The sequence below is a fragment of the Pterocles gutturalis genome, unplaced genomic scaffold (genome assembly GCF_000699245.1).
Source record: "Pterocles gutturalis isolate BGI_N339 unplaced genomic scaffold, ASM69924v1 scaffold37918, whole genome shotgun sequence".
Lineage (NCBI taxonomy): Eukaryota > Metazoa > Chordata > Aves > Pterocliformes > Pteroclidae > Pterocles > Pterocles gutturalis.
Window position 1 is genome coordinate 51637 of NW_010119465.1, and position 26447 is coordinate 78083.

Consider the following 26447-nt stretch of genomic DNA (forward strand, 5'->3'; position numbering starts at 1 on the left):
AAACTAACAGCCCACTTTTGGATAGGGATTTTCAACTCAGCATCTCAAAACACTTGAAAAGGGAGGTAAAACCACTCTGTCCCCATTTGAAAACCACAGACAGAGGATTATTTAGGGATATCAGACTGATATCATCAGACTAGACCCATGAGACAAAATGGAAACTACCAAAAGGTACACCTCATCTTCAGGTCCATGCCACAGCCATTGACTCAGCCACTTACACAGCCACTAAAATACCTACATCTCCAGTGTTACCTCTAAGAGCTCTTACATTCTGCAGGTGTTCTCAAGCGACTTCTGTAGATAGTCTTCATTGCAACACTGCACAGCATTAGCAAAATCTGTTCTAGTACTGACAAAATAATCTTGAAGATTCTACAGAAACTTCCAGTGCTTTAAACGCTTTCTTGACTGGAAGCATAAACATTTTTAATGGCCATCTTTGCACTGTGTAAACCAGCAATCATAGCTGCCACACCTCCTCCATTATGTTCCGTACTATCAGTTCCGCTTTGCCACTATACACTTTCTTACTCCAGTTTTGGTTCTCTCACTTCATCAACTTAAAAGGCTCTTCCTAAAATAACAGGTTAGTAATGGTATATTACCATATAAAACAATGCATTATTATAGTCTCTATGTTTAGCTACATAAATAACAGAGCAAAAAAAGTGCTTAAAACATTTGCATCCACTTTGATTTCAGCCAGTAAAATCAAACTGTCCTCTAAATATATGAATAATACTGAATATGTACTTTCTCTCATCCATTTTTTCTAATAACCTTGTAGATAACTAGAATATTCTTCCCCTGCTTGTTGCCCACAACTCAACAGGTAAACATGCCTCCGCTCAAATGGAAGGTATCAACAGTTAACATCATCTTTCACCTGTCAGTGTGATTACACAGCACTACAACTAACTACCAATAGCTTCCCCTAGTACTTTCTACATGATTTTTGAAAAGTTAGTTCAAACATTGTCAGTCTTCTCTTCCAAAAATATTATGCTGTTTAACAAGTTTTGGGTTGTGGTGGTGGTTTTTTTTTTTTAATTAAAAAATGCTGAATATAAAACCAACTGTCCTTCAAGAAACAGCTTAAAATATCTAAGAGCTGCTAATTTTGCTGAGTAAACCAGAGGAAACAAAAGTTCATTTTAAAATATATAGATATATTGTTCTAAATATAAAATTGAAAGCAGAATGAAACTGTGTAAGACCTTGATATTCCCAAGGAGCAGGTTTCTCACCCCATGTGCATCTACAGATTTTAGCTTTTGCACAGTTAACAATTATGTTTTAAAACATGTTAGTAAAATTGTGCCATGTACTTCAATTCTGTAAGATACTTAGTTTTTGCCCAGAGTAACACCACTCTAAAGAACACATACAAGTACTACAGACCAGTACAAGTAAAATCATTCCCTAATATGACTGCAGCTGAACATGGGAAGAATTTAGTCCAGTGAAGAACCTGCTTTGCAGGGACTGTTACACTGATTTGCATTTAACAGTCACATACCAGCCCTAAAAGGTAACTGTGTGATTCATCATATGAAGAAAACACCAGTGAGAACAGGTCTGCCTGCACAACCGTAATTTTCTTTCTGTAAACTCCTGCAGTGTCCCTTAGGAAGTGGCAGGGATTATATAAGTCTAGAACTTTTGAGAAACTGAATAAGAACTCCATAGACAAAAGTGTACTGCGAAAGAGTCTGCACCATCATCATTCTCTGCTGCCTCAACACGTCCAGCACTCGTGGGATGTCCAGCATCTGGAGGAAGAGAACAAACCATTACAAGTGATTGGTGAGCAAGGAGACTGGCATGTCCTTTCTCAGAGGAGGTTCAGAGCATTACCAGTGACCTAAGAGCAGAATCTGCTGCTCTGATTTCAGCCCTGACAATTCATTGCGCATGCCTGCAGTATGGACTGCATTACACCACTGACCACACCTACCTTAACTTCCTCATTTGTGAAATACACATAATGTTAAACTTGCCTATCTGATGGAGTATGGGTCTTCACAAATCTACTGGCTGCAGAAGTTTGTCACAGTGTTAGGACAGGGATACACAACAAAACAATCAGTTGGTTGAGTCTCAGCTGGCATACTGTATTATTAATAAACACTTTACAAACTGTTCACTTCTGGCTAAAAGCTGATAAGACCAGGTTTTATTCTATTAAACTACTGCTTTGTCCTCAGCAGAGACTGATACTGCAAATACTACTACACTCAGGAACAAAACAGCAAGCACAGAGACTGGCTACAAAGCATGTCCTTGAATATTATCCATTAAAACTAAGGCATGAAGCAAAAGTGGTAAAGTAAGGGCAAAATCCTGAAATATGCTTAGCAGCTTAGGGCATACCTTGTTCCACTCAGTGATTCAACATCGTATGAAGTCAACAATGCAAATGAGCATTGCAGTACCCAGTGTGTAAGTGGCCAACTCTAGAAGGTTCTTAACTTCTGTTGAATTGCCAAGACCTCTTTCAACCATAGTTGTAAGGGCTTTTCCAAAGGCCACATCTTAGAAAAGCTCACATGAACAGCCATAAAATATTAATTAGCCAGGTTATTCACCCTTCCGCTACCAAACTTTTTTAAAGCTCAGGAAAGAAAAAGAGATCACCTCATTGTGTTCCAAGCAAGCGATCATGATCTCTGACAGTATGACCACTCCAGTTCGTCCTACACCTGCACTGCAATGTACCAGTACAGGAGGATTAGAGTTTTTAGGATCCGCAGTGCTGTTCGTATGGCGCCGCACTGACTGTATCTCTTCCAAGTATGCTATTAAGTTCAACAAGATAAGAATAATACAGTTAGGAGATGAAGCCCCATAAGCCATGCTATTACGCCATACGACCATCAGAAAAGTAGTAATTTAACAAATGACATCGCACAGAAAAATGATGTACTGTATAAATCACAAGTCATATCCCAACCAAAGCAATACAGAACTATAAAGATCATCTAACTTTTGTAAGGCTTTCCTTGCCTTGTTCCCCTATTCCCCACCAAGGACAGCCTGTGGCCACCTTGCTACCGCTGGAACATACTCAAATGTGTAGCATGTGATGCAATTACATTTTAATGTGCATGACCTTTTAGTAAATTATATATTTGGCTTTAGACATAAACAGTCACTTTAACAAACCAGCAGGTATATTCCTGACAAAAATATAATTCAGTATCTCTTGCTGGTGTGAAGAAACCTTTTTCATCAGAATGTTTGGCACGTTTATAAAAAGCAAATTCACGTATAGCAGCCGTTTCAGGAGGAATTTAAAAACCCAAAACCCAACCCCGGAACAAAGCTGTTAAATACAACTTACAGAGAAATCCCTTTAAATCCTCTGGACAGCCATGCTCTGGCCAGTCAGTATACTGCAGATGCCAAACTGTTCTCTCCTGTCCTGTGAGAAGATGTTTAATCTTCAAACCCGTAGTTGCATAGCAGCCTGAGTCAGTACGGAACCGTGTGGTAATCTTAAATCTTCCATATGTTACAGTGTTGTGTCTTGAACCAAGACGTGGCCAGTATCTGAAGCTTTTTTCTCGCCCACTTTCCTTAAAAGTAAAACACTCCTTAACAAGAAGCGTAAGAACATTCATACAACTAATGCTCCTGTAACAACTGCCTCTCTCCTCTACTAAGTACCATGACAGTGTTGTGGCTTCTCACTGAGTAAACCAACTTTCCAGCAGAAAGAGTTTGCAAATTTACATCTTTCTGCCAAGGAAATCAAGACAGAACGGAAAAGAGGTCACTAGAAGTTTGATTGGTGTTCTTGCTGTAGCGAAGATGTCCTTCCTCTGACAGATCGTAACTAAATCATTGCAGAATTTCTGGGAGAAACCTGACTCAGTTTATACTCACTTCCTCTGCTGTCACCATAGCTATGATGGCAATCCCTTGTTCCCAGATCATCTGCCAGAAATCCTGACATGTATTCTGCAAAGGGCCCTGCGTAGCAATATAATCCCACTCTATGCCACCAACAGAGATCTGTAAAAAGAAATACATTAGATTAGTAATTATTGAAAACTCCCTTTCCCCAATTCTTAAGTCAGACATTTGAAGATGCACAATCTGAAAAAAAGACAGCAACACTGCAGAAGTAGGACTGCACCACGAGTTATCTACCTCCCATTTTTCAGCTGCGTCTTGTCACATTACATGCAGAGAAGACACAACGTTTGAAATTTATAGACACAGAGCTAAATAAATGTATTTTACATCATAGGCATAATGTAAAAGTAAGTAAATAAAACTGTATTTCTCTTTTGTGAATTCTAGCCAATTCAGGTTTAGAGAAGCTTTCATACCCTGGTGCTGTAAATGCTATCATACGCACTAAAAAGTCAGAATTAGCTGATGTTTCCTCCAAGAATATTATCTTGCTTGAGAAGGGTCAGAAGAGTTACCCAACATTTGTGAATGAGTAGAAGTACAGAAACTATGGTTCCATGTCAGTGTACAAACAGATCTAAAAAAAAAAAAAAAAAACCCCAAAACAACACACAGCAACACAAGTGCTAATCAGAAGATGTCAACTCTTTTCAGAGAAAGCATGAAGCCATTTGCAGCTGCACTTTAAGTAGGCAAATGATGAAAATGAATGAACTGTTTTGAAGGTTCTTGAGGTCACCCTGCAACTTCTTCAATTTTTAAACAGAGTTTAAAGAGCTAAACCTGGGAAAAGGGGGAAACTAAAGATTATGAAAGAGCAGATTTCCTGCTGGCTCCCATCAGCCCCTTTAACCATCCAAAAAAGGTTAAGCTGGGAGCTAGCTTACTGTCTGTTGTGGATCTAGTCTGACAGTACAGGAGGGAAAGAAATAATAAGGATTGTAATTGCAGTTCCAAAATATCATAATCATTGCAAAGGATCCCAGCTGGTAATAAATCTATTTGCCTTCTTAACTCTGGGAAGAATGGACATGCCTTCTGTTAGCACCAATCCACAGAGAGATGAGATGGAGAGAGAAAGGAGACAGTAGATCAATACAGAAGCAAAATGCAGAAAACCTCTCCAACAATTAACCCTCCATTATTCTAGGTAACAAGGAAAAACAGGTTCCTCTTTTCCCCAAAGAAACCTCTGCAGAAGAAGTGAAAGAGATGGAGGGATTCCCACTCATCTGACCAAACCAAAACTGATAGCCAAACCCATTTTTAAGTTACCATGTGAACTGGAAAAATTTCTTCAACAGTATTTCTCTCACCTTGATATGAGATGCATTGATGTAACCCGTGTTATTTTCTTTGGTTGGGACTAGCTCTACTCTGGTATCATCATAAGGAAGGACATCCTGGAACCGGTTTCTTTCAGCATTTTCAGGAAGCCGAGCTATTGAGCACTCACCATCTATAAGTCTTTTTTTCTGAATTCGCTCATATTCAGTAAACACCATGCCCTGCTCTAACCTTTGTTCCAGAACTTTACACTGAAAGACAGAACACAGGTAACCATAAAAAATCATCTTCCAAGGTAAGTTTACTTTAATAGAGAATTAATGAAGGATAAAATGTATGTATTTTCCTCTCCTACATAGTTTTTCTATGTTTTTCCAGATATTGATGTTTTAATAAACATACCAGAATAATTAGAAGCAACCCTAACCAGCATCAATTTTGTTCAAGTGAAAACTAAGAAGCCTGTCATACCTCATTAGGTCACAAAGACTGTGGATAACAACAGTGAAAGAAAAATTACTTTCTTTTTATAGTTTCTATAAAGACAACCCAGCTGGGCAAAGAAATACTTAGTCAAACCAGCTAGCTATGCTATACTACAAACCACCTCAAATACCTTTGAACAAGGCATAGTTATTAATCCTCCTGCTCAATATAGTACGGTTAGATTACACAATTTGAGAAGGTCTCTTAAGCTTGTAATAAAGAAAAAAAAAAAGTCAACTTTGTCATTTGGACAGGGAAAAACTCTAACAATGTAGAGCAAAACACTTGTCTCAGTCAATGAACTAATCATTCACCACCAATATTCCACATTTTCTTAGGCTGAAGATACTGAACTCTGTATACAGCAGCAAAGCCTTGTTAGAACCTCTTGCTGCAGCTGAGGCATAAAACACAGTATTTTTTCTACTAGTAAAATTCAGTCTGTTTTATTTAAGAAGCCGCTCCCTCTCCTCCTCCTCCCCCCAACTTATTCTTTCAAAACCAAGTTCTTTCTATATCATATGACACTTCTGGAATTTCAGCATCTCTTTGCCAACAATAATTAGAGGAATAATATGTAAGATTTTAGCCAGAAAATTTCATCTATGTCACATGTCCCCAGCCTCTCACAGCAACTGCTCTGTGGCATCAGATCAGGAAAGTGTCTTGTATCAAATAACCGTAATGCCAAATGCTGCAGAGGAAGGTGTAAAACCTCAATCATACACAATTTGCACATCAATACATCAACTAAACAAACTCCTTTATTATCTTTAGGCCATGTTAAAGCCATCTTTAGACTAAATTCAAACTTTTTTAAACTGGCAATAACATGAAGCTGAGCAATGGAAACGCATTGAACAAACTGTAAAGTCATCTTCTAAAATATCTGCAGTGTGGATTTTCTTTCATGTCCCATGTCTGCTTTCAATTACCTCTTTTCAACTGCTTTAGGAATTACTCCCATTTCATGATATCTATTCTGCCTTTACATGACTGCTGAAGAGAAAGTGTAGTGACGTGTCTTTTTCATAACTTGGCTTTATGGATTCTTCTTTTACCTCAACACTTTGCACAGAGCTAGCTGAATAATAATATGGCTGAATTCAATAAAGGTCAATCCAGGAAGAGATGATGGCTTTAAGTAAGAGAAAATAACCAATATAGATACTAAATGTAGAAATGTATCTTAATAACAATGTTAATTTCTGTCCCTTAGCGTCTTTAAGGAGCGCATATATAGTTCAAAAAGAACTTCAACTATGTTGAAATGGAACAGTCAGATCTGCCTCCTGTGGATCTCACTCCAAACCTTCTAACTCCACGACTGAATTTCTGCTGTGTCACTTGCAATTAATTTTCTTGGCCTATTCCTTAAAACTGCAGCTGGCGAGAGCAGGACTGTTCCTTCAGGTTCTAATCCCTGCCCAGTGACTGTCCACAAACTGAGCTAGAGGGGGTCTGCAGCTGAGGATGCCCAACCATGTTCAGAACCAGATTCTACAGAGACCACTGGTTGCAGAATGTATAATAATCGCTGCAGAGCTTGGTGTGTCTAGTTGCTCCCTGGTCAGATGTGTGATGACAGCACCATTCTACATAGCCCTCCACTGGCTGGATATTGACTGTACCTCACGTCCCTGCACCTATTTAATAATATGCGAGGCAGGCTGAAGTATATTTACTGACATTGGTTACCCTGACACAAGCAGATAGAGTCTTATATTTCTCAAATAATGATCCTCAGATAATAGAACCTGATGTCCTCTCACTGATCTCAGATCTTTTACTGAACTTAAAATTTGTGCAGATTACACAAATTCCATCTATATTTTCAGGGATCCACCTGAGGAAAACAGATAAATACAATCTGCACAAGCTGTACTCTGGGGATGCAATTTAACTACAAACTTTATTGTAAAAATTGGATTAATTACTATCATTACAACTAAGTTCAATCTCACACTCAATTTTAATTTTCATACATTTTCAGCCTGGAAAACCCAAGAATTAAGAGAGAAAACAGAAAGACTTGGCAAAAATTAAGACAAAACTGCATAAGTAGATACTAGTCAATTTGCTTCCTATATGTTCAAAGGATAAACTAATCTGAATCACTGTCATCTTAAAAATCTGAGTTACACCAAATACTTCTAGCAATGACTTATCAATCAGAAGTCTCATTCTTCATTTTGTTTCTATTCTCAGTATTTGAGTTGCTTTGAAGCTGAAGATTTTAAAGTGAACACAAAGCACCATTGACATGCATTTCATCTTCAAAAAATCACTAGTGTGAAAGAGAAATCAAGCACTAAAAAAGTTCCAACATACCCGTTCATCATTTGTTGCTCTTGTTGATTCTTCCTTCCCCTCATCTGGCAGAGGCATTCTAGTCAAAGCGAGTCCATTTAGGGCAGCTAGCTTTAGAGGTCCTAATTTTTTTGCATCATTTTTATTCTTTTTCATACCCTGTAAAAGAAAAGCTAAAACTTGTAAATATTCTTAGATATCTGATGAAGTTATAAAGCAGAAACCAGATTAGTTCAATTAAGCAAAGGCTACTTCTTTGACCCCTTCTGCAAACAGCTCTGACCTTTTTTTTCTGATAAGCACAGCAGTGAGAGATTAGGGTGGTGGGACTACATTCCTCCAAGGACACAACACAAGTCTGTCTTCATTCCAGACAGGTTAATGAAAATGCATGAGAATGACAAGTATTGTTCCCTACAAAGCTCACAACTTAAGGTGTGAGGTGACAACTCTGGATAATTAACATTCTTGGACACAATTTGAATCACTTTCCAATCCCAAAAATACACAAAAAGTATTCCTCACTAGACTATTCAGTTTGCAGGCACTTTTCTTACCTGCGAGCAGCCACAAAATGAGCATACACCTTCACGATATTTGGATATAGTTAAATCATTGACTAAATTTGCAACAAACTGCACATACAAAACATGAACATAAAACTGCAGAGAGATCTGAGCCCTGAACCAGGCCATGATTCTAAATTATTGAAATTACTATTCATTATTTGACAAAAATACCAAAGAGGGATTTTTATGAAAGAATAAATTTAAATTATTATTTTTAAAAGAGAAAAGTTTATCATTCCTGCAGTTACTAAGTTTGGTTGTTAACAAAATACACCAAAAACGTGAGTGTATATGCTGCTTGAATGATAATCAATGCTTTCGAAAGCTAAATGGTAGTAATGAATAGGAAGACAAAGCTAAGAGGATGGAACCACATTTAAAAGTGAAGTGAACACAAACACAACAGTAGGAGTTCATTGGAAAGTAAAGTGTGCAAACACTGGTAGGGGCCAGCTTTGTTACCAGGATATACATCTCAGTATTGAATACAGAAAGGTAATATTCTCTGTTATGCAATAGCCATCTTAAATATTACTGAACTAGACAGTGTTTTACTGAACACTTCCAGTGAAAAACTTTTAACATCAATTTTCATTTCAAAGGTTGACTTGAATATTTACATAGCTATCAGAAGGAAAAGGCAGGGTAAGATTTTGGCAGACATATCAGTGCCTGAAAATGTACCTTTTTGAGAACAAAATACTAAGCGACTACCTAAATGTGAACACAAGGAGAAAGTTATCACCCTTTTATCCTGTACCCACATAACAAACAGGAAGAAGGAGATTTAGGAAAACATGCACAATCATAAAATTAATTGAAGTTGATGAAGGTTCATTTCATTGTGTTTAGATCCATATATAGGAAGTCTAACAGATAAAAAATTGTGAGAGGAGTAACTATTTAAATACTTAGCTTACTCTAGATTACCTTTTGCAGCATCAGCTATAACAGTTACTACAGCCATAGAAGTTCTATGGTAGTTCCACTGCAATCCAATTTGTGCAGTAAACTATTTGACACTAACTCAGGCAAAGTAACAACAATCAATTTTAAAAGGCAAAACAATAATAAAAATGGTCTTCCTCCATTAGCACCTGAAATATGCCATGGACTATGTATAACTGAACAAAAGTTTAAAACAAAGTGAGTGGTAAGGACTGCCAGTGAAATTGTACAGTTCCACATAGACCCTGATGTTTTTAAGTTGTGGGAATTACAGGGAAGGTGAAACTTGCAGTTTTTCACTATTTATGGCTTCATAAGATTGAAGTGGGAGAAAGAGACATGGCAAGCAGGAAATAGTGAGATAAAAACAGCTTGAATGCAAGGTAAAGGGGAAAGGATATGAAAAGGGGAAGGGATGGAGCAAAGAAGAGAATGCAAAATAATTCATTGCCTAATGCATCAGGTCCCCCTCTTAGGTCAGAGGAATAAAGCAAACAAATACAAAAAGTAAACATTCAGCTACATCCAATTTTTCAGTGAGGGCAAGATTAGAAAGCTGGTAGTGGAATGAAAGCAGTTACTTCTGTTCCAGATAAGGATAGTGGCAGGGCAGAATTTGGGACCTAGAACTCATTCTACAGTTGCTAGCCAGGTTGGTGTATCAGATGGATGGAGACTGCACAGACGGATTTGTGTGGGAGGACTACACAAACAGAACTCAGATATGGCAGAGAAGGGGATAAAAGATAGCTAAGCAAAGATAATCAGGGAAAAACAGAAAAGAAAAAAAAAGGTTTAAAAAAGGTTTAAAAAAAAAAGGTTTAAAAGCATCTCAAATTGATTTAAAAAAAAACAAAAACCAACACCAAACCTCAAACAAAAACCCCACACATCTCCTGCTATAGAACAACTCAAAACAACCCCCAACAAGAGGAATAATATCCACTTACACCTAGCGGGGGAAGACCTTCCACAATATTCTTCTTCCCAGACAAAAGATCAGACACAGGTCTCTTCTTTACTGAATCTTTCCTTACTCTGTATCTCCCTGATGTCGTAAGGTCAGATTCTGACATAGATGGAGTAAGAAGTCCTTCCCCTCTTCTCTGTACCTGGCTTTCTACTAGTAAGTGAACAGGGCTCATATCTTTCATTCTCTTTTCTGTCTCTGTAATATGTAATTTAGGTTCAAGGATATGCAAAGGCCCAGCAGATGAAGCAACAGAACTATAATGGTAGTTGAGTACTGAATCATGAGAATAGCCACCCATAATGGATGGAAGTTGGGTTTGATCTTCAGGGAGCGGAGAAAGACTTGTACCAGCTTTGTCTGCTTCTTCAAATTCTTCTTCTTCCTCACTACTGTGAATCAGCATAGTGGCATCTGAAAGGGTTTTCTTATGATCACAGTTCACACCTTCTTCTTGCTCGTTTTCTTTTTGCTTTGTTCTCTCCATCAGAATGTTGGGCTGTGACCCTTCTGAGATAACTCTTGGAAGAGCCACATCTGCTGCAGAAGCTGACATAGTCCTCTCTTTAATTCTTATTCCTTCAAAGCTGGGAGTCAAGCCTGCTATTTCAATACTGTTCCTTTTCTGCAGCTGAGCATGGCGCGCTGATGTTAGAGGTTCACTGACTTCCTGAAGAGAATGTGCGACAGGCAGGCTGTCTTCCTGAAATGTCTGGACAGAATGGTGCACTCGCCTGGTGATAAGATCTGGGTTGCTGCTGCTAATGTAGATATGTCGGGAAAGGTCTGGAGTACTATTTGCAGGTCTTGGGTATGGGTATGGGGGAGGTGGTCGATAGACATGGGTCTTCATTATATTTGGTGCCGGATAGTCCTGGGCCTGGAGCTGCACATTTGTCAACTCAGGCACACTGACTGCCCCAACAACTGGGCGCTTTTCAGCGGGATAGGGATAGGGGGATTGGCTATGAAAACTGTAGTTCAGGTTAAATGGATAATGGTTAGATTGTGGGGAAGTGAAGTGAGCATGTTCTCGTATTTCAGGCTGACTGTAAACTAAGGCATCAGGCCTGCTGTAAGCATATGAATTGCTGATGTTAAGATTTCTCATTGAATGGCTCTGCCTATCTGTGTGCACCATTCCCCTGTTGAGCTGTCTCATCACAGTTTCATAGTCTGGTGTGGGACGATAAGAAGGTGGTATTAGTGCACTATGTCTGTGTGATGGGACATAATCAGTTCTGAGGACATCGCTTCCAGTAATGCTTGGGTTAGAAGACATGGGGGATGGCTGCAAGTAATGCTGCGGATTGTTCAAGGAGTTTGTGCTGTGTGCACTATAGACACTTCCATTGCGGATCCGACCACCGTAGTCATGAGGGGCTCTATCCAAGCTAGTCTGAGAGTGACAGTAGTATCCATTCTGATTGCTCACAAAGAGGTTATCTGAAAGTGAAGTTTAAGAACAACCTTTATGTCCAAGACATCACACAAAGACATTCTCTGTTAAGACATTATCTAACCAATGTTTGAGATCTAAAAAATCTCAGTTATTCTTAGCTATGTATTGAACTGAGAAGGGAAAAAAAACTCCAGAAGAGAACAAATTACATCATTGCTGTGGATGTCTTTCATGATTTAACTCTTCAAGTTCACCAAAATCATTGCCATGCTCAGGTTAATGAATTTGCTGACAATCATAAATTATTTTGTTTGTGAAAAAATTGTTCAAAAATAGGATGTGTGCAGTAGCAAGTAAGAAGCATGATAGCTTACACTGTGTTCAGCAATAATTGCAGCACCATACTGTAAACTGAAAATTCAGCTATATTCTGAATTGATATAGCTGTATATTCCTGAGTATTTATGTAACTCTGTTTAGACAGAAAACATGCTTATTCCCTTACCAGTGAGTTATGAGTCTTTTTTTATCCAGCTGACTTGTAGGACTGGAAGGTCCCTATCAAAACTGAGGCAACTTTGCAAAAGATTAGATTAAGCTTTTTTTGGGCAGTAACTTTGTTAATTAAAGACATAATGTGTAACAATCAAAACAAAATTAAAAAAAAAGAGAAAGCAGCCATGACTACACTGTAAAACTGCTCAGAGTAGGAGTGTGCATTCCTTGAGAATCCTAATTAGGGTTTGTTTGGGTTTTTTTCTTTCCTTAGTTTCAATGAAATGTATAACAATTCCATAACTTGCAGACTTACTTGGCCTTTGAATTCCCTACCACCTTGTATTCTAGCAAACTCAGAGAAACTTCTCTCTTGCTACATCCTGGTTTTGATAAGTTTTAATATTTAATTTTTGAATTGTCTGAATTGTCTGGGGGCTCAGTTACTCTTTGCAGCTATTAAGATCAATATTGACAAGGATCTCAGGATGCCATAATGTACCAGTTTGGTACATAAACAAACAAACAACAAAGACAGTCTGCTTAAACTCACACAAGGGACCACATTCTATAGTTACTGTATATGCTATCATAACTTGTATCCCACATTTCACATCAGCCTATATGCCTAGAACAGCAGCAAGTACTTTAATGACTGCTGTAGTACAAACCTATCCCATGTTCACCCTATGAATTTATTCAGCCCTAGCTAAAGTAGCTGCAAAATGCAAATTACAGCTTCTACCTTCTAAAGCTGTGTAGTGAGGCCTTAGATTTAATGAATTTACCTTGGGAGGATGCATATGGTTCAGTATAATGACCATTGTAATGCAGCTGAGGTGGTGGAGGCATCATGTAAGGCTGAGGCTTGGGCTAAGAAAGAAAGCAGTTTATTGTTAGTTAAAAACTCCCGATTTACCTAAAAATAAGTCTTGAAGATTTTTGTATACATATAATGTATAGTATTATATATTATAATATATAAGACACACAAACACAAAGCCTTAGACTTAAACCATTTCTCTAAGTCTGCTATGTAAGTTTCTCCTGTGAAGTCATACAAGAAATAAATTAAAAAAAAAAAAAACAAACAAAACCAAAACCCAAAACCACACTAGCTACCCAAGACCGTGTCTTGCCATCTGACATCTAGGAGAGTCTCCTATATGACTCTCCTAGACACAGAGGAATCAAACTAAAAATGGAAGTGTTTAAAATATTTTTCATTGCAATTATGTTAATTCTATTATTCAGATATTACACAGCAGCTTTTTCTACAGGTCAAAAACAGTTCCTCACTGTTCTCACTGTGAAAAAGACCCATCTTTTTCACTGGTCATTTTATTTCACTGAAGGAACCTAACGTCTGATTCAAAGTCAATTGAAATCCTAAAACTATAAATATAAAACTATTTGGGCTCCTTACCATAGACATCCTGGATGAAGACCGCCTTCTAACAGGATTCACTGTAACGGGCTGGGTTTGTCTACAGAAGAAATCTTATGGTGAGAAATGATTCTTAACAATACCCAGACCTACTTCAAACCTTGGAAGGTGCTCCACGTTCAGCTAAACTCACTGTACATCTCTTGGAGCCAGGCTCCGTGTTAAATAGTCCTCTCAACAGTCTCAAAAGAAAGGAGTTCTATGCATAAACCACCATCACAGACAGTATGAGCAGAATGAAAAAAAAAAAAAAAAAAAGGGAATCAAAATACCTCAGTTATTTCTTTGCCTCCTTTCTACGAAGTGTAAAAAGGAGATATCCCTTAAGCACTGCAGCAGGGCAGAAAAAGCAGCAGAGTAACTGGGGAATAGTTCCCAATTTGAACCCCATATGAAATCTCATACTATAAGTTACCTGTTCTACAAGACCAAGATTGGTCACAGAATGTAAAGTTACAGATGTTACAGGAACTGGAAAGCGCAACTATACTGCACGAGCATTTGTATGTCCTAACATTCAAGCTAACGGTAATAAATTTTCATAATTTGTTGGATTGCCTCCAGGATGTAAGGCTCAGAAACCATAAACTCATTTTTCCCCACCCTACACTACACCTTTACTCTGCATCTTGCAGCAAGACAGAGGTCAAAGGACAGCAGAATAATAAAAATGCAGGAACTGACACATTTCAGAAAGAAAGATGGATTTTTCAGCTCACCCTTTGGGAAGTGAAGGACGAGAAAGGATTGGAAAGCGTGGGAGGGAGAGAATGAGGGAAGATTTCTGAGAGCCCTCCTCAGGTGGAGAGTCCAGGGAATCTCTAAAGACAAGATACGTGCAGATAAAGAAAAAAATAATCTGAATTTAATATAGGCATGCATAAGATAGTTTTCAGCAGCAGGACCAGATGACAGGGAATCTAGAGATAATCTGAAAAGTTTTTTTGAGGACTTTTCCTATGAATAAAACCATGTTGTGGTGAAAGGGTTAAAATAAGTAATCTTAGAGACTGACATTCAACACAGAACTATAGAAATTACATTATTCAGACAGCAATGCACAAGTCCCACTAATGCACCGCTTTCAGCACTATTTCTTATCCCTCTCAAAAGGCAGCCAGGTTTGCAAGCTTAGAAGTATGAGGTCTACTCTAAAATAAATTAGCACTAAACACACTAGCAAGTCATCTGTGGTACAAAATATTCTATTATCTTTCAACTGGCCTCAGCAAATTTTGGATCAACCCCTCCATAGCTATCTTCTTGTGTACAAAGGAAAGGAATGGAACATTTGGGAATCATGCTTTTTTTTTTTATGACAGACTATTTGCTGGGTCTAATTCTCTGTTCTTTGACCGAATTAACTTAACTGAAGGAAAGCTGTACCAGTGGAGTAGCTCAAATTCCAGCCCTTGATTTACAAGTTGGAGACCAGCCCATTTAAATTTAATTTGATGAATTGTATTACTTTGCACTGGTGCTATTTGAGCTATATGGATTCCATGGATATCCAAAGGACCACATACCTCTCAGCTGTCAATCCAGCACATTTCAGGAGTGCTTCACATACACTTCCCGCCCTTTTAAAGGCCTGTAGTGTGTCCTTTCAGAGCAGTTCACCCAAACCCAGGCCAAAATCCCAGTGATTCCAGTAGCTCACAAACATTCTAGCAAAAACTGAGCAACTAAAGTCTGTCACACCACCGAGATCCAGCAGCAGGGGCCAACCATTAGCACTTTTGATAAGATTTCAGTGTTTAACATTGCCTTCTGTTATAAGGCAGAACATGTTTGAGAAACTGGTGTGAAGTATTTTCTCAAAAAAGATTGAGGAAAAACACACCTAAGTCTTAATTACTACCATCTAAAAAGGACAGTAAAGACATTACAGAAATTATAAAAGATTTTACTTCCCAATGGAAGAAGCTTCAATGGCACCAAGAGTTCTGTTAATGTATTCTACTTACAGGCTGCACTTATTTAGTCTGTAAAATTTGTGTCTAGCCACACACATCCTCCACACATACTTTGCTGTTTCCATATCTTCCTGCCAAAAAACAAAACCAAAATTTGCATATTAGGACAAATATGCATACCCATCACTTGCTTTCAGACAAGCCACTGACATTTTTAAGATTAAATTAGCATTAACTGATTTTCTTTTAATATAACTTCATTATTCTCACCAGGTTTTCCCTAAAACTGTACTTTGTGGGCCTGAACATGCACTCTAGCCTAGGAATTTTATTAGATTTATGAAAGTTGAAAGAAGAAGCCTTTTGTTGAAGACACTCTCATCAGCTATAAAACTAACACCATTTACAGTATAAACATAACATGCCTTCTTGACAAAGGCAACTGGTAGATGCTACATAAAATTAATTCTGCAACGAATGCCGTGGCCAAGCTCTAAGACCATGCTCATCTTTAAATGCCACTGATTTAAAAGTCAAAAAAACATGCTAGAAATTTTACCAGAATGGATGAAAATGTTTATGACCACCTGAACCGAACTCATCAATGTACTCAACTCAGATTTTTAATGCCTTCCCATGTACAAAGCTAGCCAGAGACAGTATTATTACTTTTGTCTCACTCATACAGTTCAAAGTTGCTAAATATATAAAAAGTAGTTTTTAATCTTTTGAGTTAAATTAGCAGTCTTAATTTGTGTTTTTAATTACTGATTCCTTAGTGAAAAAATAAAAGTAAAAATATACTCACAGTTTGGAATTGAATTGTCTCTTCTTTGTTTGCCAGCTCTAATGCAAAAAAGGATTTGTTGTGGGACATGTTGGCAATATCATGCCACCTGCAGACAAAAGGGACAGAACATGACTGGCAAGCTCTGATTTTCAGACCACAGAAAATACAACTGAAGAACAGAACCACCACCAAGAAGAATAGAACCACCATCAACAATACGGATGAAGAACTGAGTACAAACAAAATGTTCATCAATCTATCCGAACAAGTTACAGACCATCACTTCCATATCTATTAAATGACTGCTGAAAGAAAAATATGTGACTAACTCTTTTGAAGATGCACAACATGTTCAGTAATAAGTTCACTACTTGTCTTTCACTTGAAATTCTTTCATGTTTTTTCTTAAAAAAAAAAATCAAGTTTAGACAAATCTAGTTATCAGTAAATTATAACGTCCTGACTGCTTGAAAGCAAACCCTACATTCTAAGGGGGGGGGGGGGGGAAGTCTACACTTAAAGCCATTAAGGTATTATTATACATATTTTCTAGAACTCTTGCACAGATGAGAAAAAGTTAGATTGCAAGAAATATAATACCATGTATTTATTCAACTTCCTGTTAACTATAAATGTAGCTTGATCCATTAGTATTATGTTAGTGTAAATAAAGCCTATATCATCGATTTATTAAAAGAATATCCAGCAGTGCACAAACACAGGGAAAAAGCATGGTCTACATACAGGACTCTAAAGGTATCTCTATGGCTTCCATTTTCATTACACAGATGTGGCTGATAGCATTTTCTATAGCTACTCACCATCATATGTGTGAGGTAGAGAAACATTAATGTCCCTGTTTTGATGTAGAAAAAAGACCCCTCAAAGGTAAGGCCCTGGTTCTCAAGCATTTATGGATGCAATTATGAAAATATTTGAACCAATCTGAAGCATAACCCAGCCTTTGTAAATTGTACTACTGGGTCACCTGTCTGTGCTTTTTTGCCACCCAAATACCATGACAGATCTAGTAGAACTGCCCAATAGAGCAGAAAACTGTATCTTGAAATTGGAATATGAATACTTTCTGATGCTCTCCAATGTGCAGCTTTTTTCTTATGTTTACACAGACACTGCATCCACAATTCTTTGGGAAATTATGTAAAATTTATGTACAAAGCTTTATTTCTCTCCCCTATGTGCTTGGAAAGTCAGACAGCAGAGCTGTTGTTGCTTCATTCTACAAGAAAACAGAGTAGGGCACTTGCACCACTTTACAAAATTAAAAAGAACTTGGCATCAGCTCTCCTATGAGCAGCAGAGAGAGAGATTTTTGTGAAGGACAGTTAATGGTACCAAATTTATAAATTCTGTTAAACAAAACCACTAACAGAAAGAAGCACAGCTGCTACTTTCTCTAACCCCCTTGCTGCAAGTTCCAGTAACTGTTGGACCACAGGATTTCAAGATTCTGTTCATATTCAGCTAAAAATTCAATTCTAGAAGATTCAGGTTCACTACAAATAAAGCCTTTCATGGTCTAGTAATAACTACGGATTACTAAGATTAATTTAAAAAAAAAAAAAATCGCAATATGCATTTTTTGAAATTTGTTCCAAATTCTATCCAAAGATGACCAAGCAACCCCTCTTGAAGTCAGTGGGAACCCGGCCATTTCATATGAATACTGAACTTTAACTGTTATGTAAGTTGCAGACACACTTATGTACATAATTTAACTATCAGAACACTAAATAACACAAATATGAATCCAAAATAATGAAACAAATGTTACCATGTTACTCTCCTCTATTTCTTTTATAGATAATATATGAAAGGAACTCCTGGACAATTTTACAATTTAATATTTCTAAGTAAGTTGATGTGCCCATCTCAGGACTTAAAATGTTTTATGTGCAGAGAACTGCTCCTTTTTGACTCAGTAAGTGTTTTGCAATAGAATGTATATTAAATGTTCACATCTTAGAATTAATCTGGCTTGAAGAGATTCATCCTGCAGTCATTAAATTGAAAAATTCCCTTGGACTTCAGTATTCGCTGTAGCGTGACGGCTACAAGACCATGTTCAGGCTTATCAAATTAATAAATACACAGCATATCTAAAAGTCATTCATGCTAGTGAGGAACATACATAAAATGTGAAGTGCACAAAGGTATTTTAAGAAAGAACAACACTAACCTAAATACAACAGGAGGACGACCATTTTTATGTTTCACAAAGATACCATCAAGACATGCTCCAATGAATATGTCACTTCCTTGGCTGTCCTGTAAGAAGTTGCAAAAAACTATGCAAATACAGAAAAAAAAAGTCTTTAAAAGGCAAAGTTACATGAGAAGCAACAGCTTTTACAATTCTGGACAAGGAAAAGGGTAGTCTGTTTTCTTGGTTTTATTTTTGGCAGGAAGTAACCCTTTTTATATAGGAAAAAAAAGCAACTGAGAGATCAAAGCCCTGTTTACCTTTGCAGGATAGGTCTCTTCACCATAGCCCTCCATTCTCTCTACTTCTTGCATATATAACATTTCCGCATCAGGAGGAGTAAGGCCTCTACAAATGAAAACAATGATCAGCTAGTACTGTCAGTAGAAAGAAATTGTATTTGTTTTACTCTGACTTATACGGTCAACGCTTGAAAAGCATCCCCAAAACATCCAGGCAACCCTCAAATCATGCTGTTTTCATCTGTACCAATGGCTGATATATTTGTCTCAGACTTTACATTTTGATTCTAGTAACTTCTTTCTCTCGGGCATTTCCAGTGTAAGTGGCAACAAAGACCAATTACAATTATTATCTCTGCTAATGGCAGACAACTATGACATCATTCTTCAAATCCATCATTGTCACCGTATTTACTCTATCAGAATGAATTTTCTGGCACACGTGTTCAAGACCTGAATTCTTCCTATTGCAGTATACGAGTTTAGGAATAATACAAAGTTTGATGCTTCACATTTCAGGAAAAAGAGTCTAATTTTCTAAATGCTGACAGTTTTAACCGCACTGGTTTGAATACACAAGAATGACAAGATCTGTAGGTAAAGGTAACTTTTTTTTTTTAATTAAGACCAACTGTCAAAGACTTGCATTAGTGTCACAGGGATTAGAAGCTTCTGTCTCCCTACATACTTCAGTTGATCCCACAAAAGACACTCTCTCTACCTGCAAAATCTTGTCATGCTCATTCTTATGCCTCTCAATACTTTTTCAATCACCAGTCTCTCTATTTCTTCACTTTTTCCTAATGTCATGCAGCTTAAGTTATCTTTGCTGAACCTTAGCCAAGCAATCATATTACGAAAGCATTTCAAAGACAAATGGATTTCAAATTTTCAAACTGTTGTTTCAAAACAATACAGGAAAAAATAATCAGTATTACTCACATAGCCATAAACATTTTTCACCGATGAAGTGACAACAGACAACTTAACATTCGTTTGACTTGGACTATGGCATCTTAGTTACCTTTTACTGAAGATCATTCTGGCACAGTGACTGTCTCTACATTTCTACTGCCCTCAGTATCTGCCAGTGTTGTTTATCAAGAACCATCTTTACTGGGATCACAACTTCATATAAACAAGTTTCAGAAATGTTATACAGCTGAAGTCACACTACTTAACTGTGTCCTGTATTCTTAATTTTCAAGCTGAATCCTCTCATTTATTTTAACAATCATTCCATTCACTTGCATTCAGTAAAAATTCTTATAATTTTAATGCAGATGTATCAGTGCAAAACTCATTTCAATGGGAGGTGAAATTAGCCCAACTGTCTTCTGAGGTTCACAACTTCCTGAGCTACTGATGCAATCAACTCAAAATTAAGCAATAAAGAGTTTTAGAAATGTTACCTGTACTTCTGATGTAGCAAGGCAACTTTCTGTGTTGCTTCTTCCAATATTTTTTCTTCCTGTAGCCAACCCTTAAGGTAAGATAGCATTTATAGAAAGAAATACAAAAAATTCCACAAAATTAAATTATTGGAGTTTCTTTGCACAGGCAAATCAACCCTCCACTCTAGTCTTGGAGCTCATATGCTGTAATATGCACACAAACAAAACCAAAAAAAGCACAAAACCGTTTTGAAGTAGTTTTACTCATTTTCCCATGTCCACCCCAACCCTCTTTTCAGTGTAATATACAATAAAATTGAAAAGATCTTCCAATACCTTTGCTTCTATGTTATATAAGGTATCATATCTCACTCCAGTCTCAAATAAAACCTTTACTGAATTTAACAATCCAGGGAGCAGTAAGCCAGATGGATCACAGAATCTTTAATAATGATTTGCATTTACCAATCTAAAGAAAGATTTAAATTTATCAATTTAAGAATTTAAATTTATCAATTTGAAGAAAGTACTTACCACTGGAAACAAAGCAAATCTTTGTAGAAACTCCTGAGACTCATACTGATCATAGTCTCCAAAATCAGCTAAAAAATAAAAAAAGTCTTGGATTCAAACATTTGCAACAAAATTATTCAATACCCAATTAATTGCAACAGAACCTCCAAGTAGCAAATCTCCATCCTACTGAACTACGATCTGAAAGTAAAACAACTGAACAAACTAACCAGTAATGTTTATGAAGAGGAAAAGCAAAAACACATCCCATCTTTTTGCCTCATTCAGAAAAACTGATAACATTCCTTGTGGGATAGGAAAGGAGAAGAAATGATAAAGCAATCACAGTGCTGCTCCAAGTTCCGTAGTTCCTTGGGTTTCTATTTGTTTGGTTTTTCAATCACAGAATGGTTGAGGTTGGAAAGGGCTTCTGGAGATTGTCTAGTGTCTCCTCCCAGCCCCACGTGGTGTCAGCTACAGCAGATTGTCTCAGAGCCTTCTCCGGTCAAGCTTTGAATGCAGAGGATGCAGATTTTATAGCTTCTCTGGGCAACCTGTTCCGGTGTCTCACCACTCTCCCAATAGAAAACTTTTATTATGTGTAGATGAAATTTCCTGTATTTCAATTTGTGCCAGCTGCCTGAGCAGAGCCTGGCTCCATCTCTCTTACCCCTCCTGTCCGATACTCAGTTACATGCAGCATAGCGCCGGCAGACTGCTCTAACCTGCAGCTGGACTCTGCACAGAGCAGCTGAAGCACCCTGGACGCTGGCTCCTTCTGCTCTCAAGCCTTCTACAGCTCCCTGCACCCAGACATGCAGCAAGAGGGACACAGAAGCCTTCCTAGACCCAGGTGCATGTTCAGAAGGGACTTAATAACAGTTTTGATTTTAATAACAGTTTTGATTTTACATCATACCAAAGAGTATCTCAAGGAATTTGCCTCTTCTTCTGTTTCCAGGAAAAAAAGTAGCCAACATTTGAAAGAAGAGAAATAGAACAGTCTGAATTGTGAAAGTTATCTACCAGTCTCACAGGAGAAAATGTGGAACAGCAGTCTGTATGGAACGGCTGCTCCCCAAAATATAAAAACAATCCCCAAGTATATAGATCCTATTAACATTACCACAGAATCTCACCTATAATAGTATAATTTTAGAGACATTTAGGAACCAAGTTTGTATTAAGCATTAACAATTAATATGCATGTTATTTATGATGAAAGGGGAGAACTTGTGACACGCTACACCAACACAGCACTTGAGATAAAGCAGTGTTTAGAATGAGCCTATTGTAATAATTTCAAATACATATCATTGTTGAAACCAGTTCACTCAAAACTGCTTCCGTTCGTTTACCAGCTAAAATTAACTAACCTACCTGGTATAAGCTACGTCAGTTATTGGAGCACATTAATTTAGAACCTGGGTAATTTCTGAGCTGTGTTTTCACTCTGTTCTCAATGCATACAGTTTCTCTCTTACACAAGACTGAAAAAGGAATGTGAAAGCTAAAAGAATAAATGTTTTCCATCTGGAAAGAGGATTATATTGAAAGATTTCTATAAACAACTCACTGAACAGAGAGACATTTACACTGTCCAAAGACACAAAAATAACAAAACAAGATTTTGTCAGTTGAAGACCATTAAATCCTGGCTTGGATTAAACAGATTCACTGTTTTATAAACAAGACACTAATATAATTCAACCTACTCCACTGGTAACCACGGTTTCAAAAAACATAATTATCGTCTTTAGTGTGATACTACCAACACCAGAATTTAAAAAACAAAACAAAACAAAAAAACAAAAAACAAAACCACAGAACTACTTAAGTTGTATAAACTCCCAATGATTTTAAGTCCCTTTCAGTTTTGGCAGATTTACAATTGCTGTTGGATTTACTGGAGTGGCACTCACAGTGAAGCAATATACAAACACCCTAAAAGCAGCTGTTGCCATTCAAATCTTTTATTTTGAGAGATTTAAGATCGAACAAGCACGTTACCAGGGAACACAAGACATGATCAGTGCAGAGAGACTTAGTACTGGTGGTTGTCTGGTGTATATTCTATCCCATCTGACCCCAGGCAGGAAAAATAAAGCAGACATTTTCATGTAGGTATCACAGAAACGGGTCTTCAGGAGTGATTTGAAGATAGAAATTGTTAACAGTCTTGCACACTAACTTGAAATAATCTTAGTTGTTAGGATATTTGGGAGAAAAAGTAGAGATACAACTACTACCGTACATTCAGATTTGTTTCTTCTTCTTTTGTTACCATGTCACAGAATCACTGAACGGTTTGGGTTGGAAGGGACCTTAAAGATCATGAAGTTCCAACCCCCTGCCATGGGCAGGGAACCCCTGTGATGTCAGAATTATGTCAGAATAAAGAGTCTTCATTAACAGAAATAGATGAAAGGTCTGTCAATGTAAGCAGACAACTAAAGCCTTTGCCCCCAAAGGAACTCAGGTGTTTAAGTCAAACCCAGCTCCTGACAACACATGTTAGATGCCCAGGTACACCTCTCATGACTGCACAGAAATACCAGCAAGTTCGGGGCCACTGATATTCCCCCTTCTCAGCCCATATGACGAAGTTCCAAGGACCAAGCTTTTCATAACCTACTGAATTGGGTCTTTAAGCAATAAATAAAAGACATGTAATAGAAAATATATCACCAAAGTTTCTAATGTAGCATTAGTTAATTGGCACAACCACCTTACTTACCCTGAACAGCTAAACCAGCCAGATGTATTGCTTGTTCCAGGGTGCAAGGAATGTTGCCCTCCAAGATATCTTTCTTTAACTGCAAATAATACTGATACCTACATGGCAAAAAAAAAAAAGAGAAAAAGCTAACATGAGCTTCTTAATTTAAAGACAGTGCAGATGAGTATGCCTGCATTTCCTGTTCCTCTCTGCATTCCCCAGTTTGTGTGGAGTGCAGTCTTCCTCATCATTCGGACCCACTATTTAATAGCTTTTGTTAACTTGCTCCCTTAGCTTTCACACATCACTGCAGAATCAAATATTGCTACCTCTTAAAACAAAGAATCTCCACAATTTCTATCTATTAACATATCCTCACAAATTTTTTATTTTTACCTCTTCCTTCCTTAATGTTCTTATGATCTCCTCTTTACAATGTTCAGTACACTGCTGCTGTATTGCTGCATTCTCTTCCAATGGATCTAACATTGCACATCCCTTCAATCACAATAGTGACTTTCACTTCTGTGTTACAATGCTTGAGTACATTTTTTGCTAACTTTCATAGCACCACTTTTTTCCTCTAATCTGACCCTTTCCTGGGTCATCTCTTGTACATGAAATCACTACTAGCTGTGCCATTTGTCCACAGTCTGAACCACTACTGATTTTTTCTGTCCCTTTCAGCCATCCATGGAACACCCTACCTTGAGCCCAAAACACCTCAAAACTCAAATATGCCACTATAGCTACACAGACTTTGCCAAGAAGGACATTTGTCTTCTGTAAGTCTAGTTTTAAAAGCTTCTTAAGTTCCTCATATTGCATGTTAACTCATGTGCTACGACTTTAACACTGAGAACATGGAAGTATGTACTGCAATTCATTCAGTGATTAGAAAGGTCAGGTGAACTCCACACAAATTTTCATCATGAGAGGCTAAAAGACGTCTCTCTTCCCTCACTATTTAACAGCCTGTTAAATACAGTGACATAAATATTGTTTAGGCTCTTCCTGGATCCTACTACGAAAAAGTAGTATGCCACAGGACAGCAGGTAACACCCTTATACAACACACACAAGAACACCTGGGACTAAACCTAGGACTTAAAAAAAGAAAAAAGAAAAAAAAAAAGGAAAAGCCACCACACACCAAGGCATTTGGGGAGATAAATCTTCCCAGTCAAGCAGTAAAACATAAGCTCTTTCTGTAGAACTGCTATGAAAAGTCAACATACAGATGAAGAATCTTGACTCTACCTCGTGATAGCGCAAATACCATCTCTTTTGTCTATTACATTGCCATTTTCTGGTACACATTAAACATATAATTTGCTTAAATATGCCCAATCTCATTTATATTGAAAAGGTATGAAAAAAATCCACAGATTTCTGAAACTAATCCAGACTCTCACTATCATACATCAAAGCAAGTACTATCCTCTAGGACTTGAGTATAAGTTTGGCACATAAATTCCTGCTTTCTACGTGGCAGCACACTGCAAGGTGGCTATTAAAGCTCCAGCATAAACATCGTATTTTTTAAATAAATGCCAAATCAAAGGTTTTTCAGGCAATTTAGCTATTCAATGCAACACCATGACATCCATCTTACTCTAATGCATTCTAGTACAAAACAACCACAGAATCTGAACCAAAGATTTATTAGAGGGGAAAAAAAAAATAATAAAGACCACTAGCATGACTTTTTAAGCCAGTGAAATTGTTGAGAAAAAGCCCAAAACTTCTGAACTTTCAGAAAGAAAATAATCTTACAGAAATTACACATAAAACAAAAACTAAAGCTGCCGGGCATTGAGTAATACGTTACAGCACCAGTGTCTGCACCAAGAGGCTTATCTCCCTGAAAACCTTTCACACCACAATTAGTGAGAAAGGTCTCTGACAAGGTATTTTAGCACTAGAGTATATAAAGACAGTTGCATGTAACCACAGAATAAATTAAGCTGGAAAGGGCCTCTGAGTGATCGTCTGGTTCTACTCCCCACTCCAAGCAGGGCCAACTTGAAGTCACCAGCTTAAATGGGTTAATTAATGCACATTTCTGAAATAACAAATACATGTTTGTAATCCAGTTACTGGTTTTGTACTCATTTGCCTATTAAAAATATAATTAAATCAAAACAACTAGACACATTAAGACACTAGAAGCTGATGTATAGGCCCACAGGAATAACTGGCTGGTACATATACTCAATTTTACTTTTCCCCTGCAGTCAGCAGGATTTACATGATGTTCCCCAGATTCACAGTAGAAATAGATACACGACACCAAAGCTAACATCCATCTTCATTGCCCAGTGATACACAAAAAATCACAAGCTGAAGCTTAGTCTGTAGTTTGCCAAGGTATTGTACTGAAAATACAGAAAGTCAAAATACAGGAAAGCATAGCTCAATAAAATCTGCATGTGCTCTGTGCAGGATGGACATCCCTGAAAGCAACATATGGCTCTTCAAAACCACAAAAAGAGAGAGACAAACAAAGAGACTAAAACAACTAAAAGCCTGACCACACAAGTATGTCTATTACTGAAAACAGGTTTGAAAAGGTCCCTAAGAGTTCCAAAAAGCTAGTTGTTTGCTTAGTTTATCACATATTTCAGATCTTCAAAAGGGAAATAAACACACGGTTTGAACATAAATTCTGCCTAAAGTAATAATCTCCATTTCTACAGAAGTGAGGGAAGGGAAAGCAGACAATTTTTAAACAAATCATACATTTCAGAATGTTGAAAGCAAAATTGTAGACACATGTATGAAGTTTACCTGGTAATCTCCTGCTGA

At 37.5% G+C, this 26447-nt stretch overlaps 1 protein-coding gene across 1 annotated transcript in view; it reads right to left on the bottom strand.

Moving 5' to 3' along the window:
* Positions 1-1520: 1520 nt before the first annotated feature.
* The window catches only part of PTPN21 (protein tyrosine phosphatase, non-receptor type 21), a 36380-nt gene continuing 11453 nt past the window's right edge, over positions 1521-26447 (bottom strand). Inside the window, 17 exon segments of the mRNA XM_010076578.1 lie at positions 1521-1778; positions 2644-2804; positions 3350-3584; positions 3895-4023; positions 5244-5465; positions 8032-8169; positions 10478-11943; positions 13183-13267; positions 13821-13881; positions 15809-15888; positions 16566-16653; positions 18748-18836; positions 19032-19119; positions 20426-20496; positions 20942-21009; positions 23658-23755; positions 26430-26447. The exon segment at positions 26430-26447 is cut by the window's right edge and continues 13 nt beyond it. Coding sequence (XP_010074880.1) covers positions 1650-1778; positions 2644-2804; positions 3350-3584; positions 3895-4023; positions 5244-5465; positions 8032-8169; positions 10478-11943; positions 13183-13267; positions 13821-13881; positions 15809-15888; positions 16566-16653; positions 18748-18836; positions 19032-19119; positions 20426-20496; positions 20942-21009; positions 23658-23755; positions 26430-26447 — 3226 coding nt within the window. The 3' untranslated portion in view covers positions 1521-1649.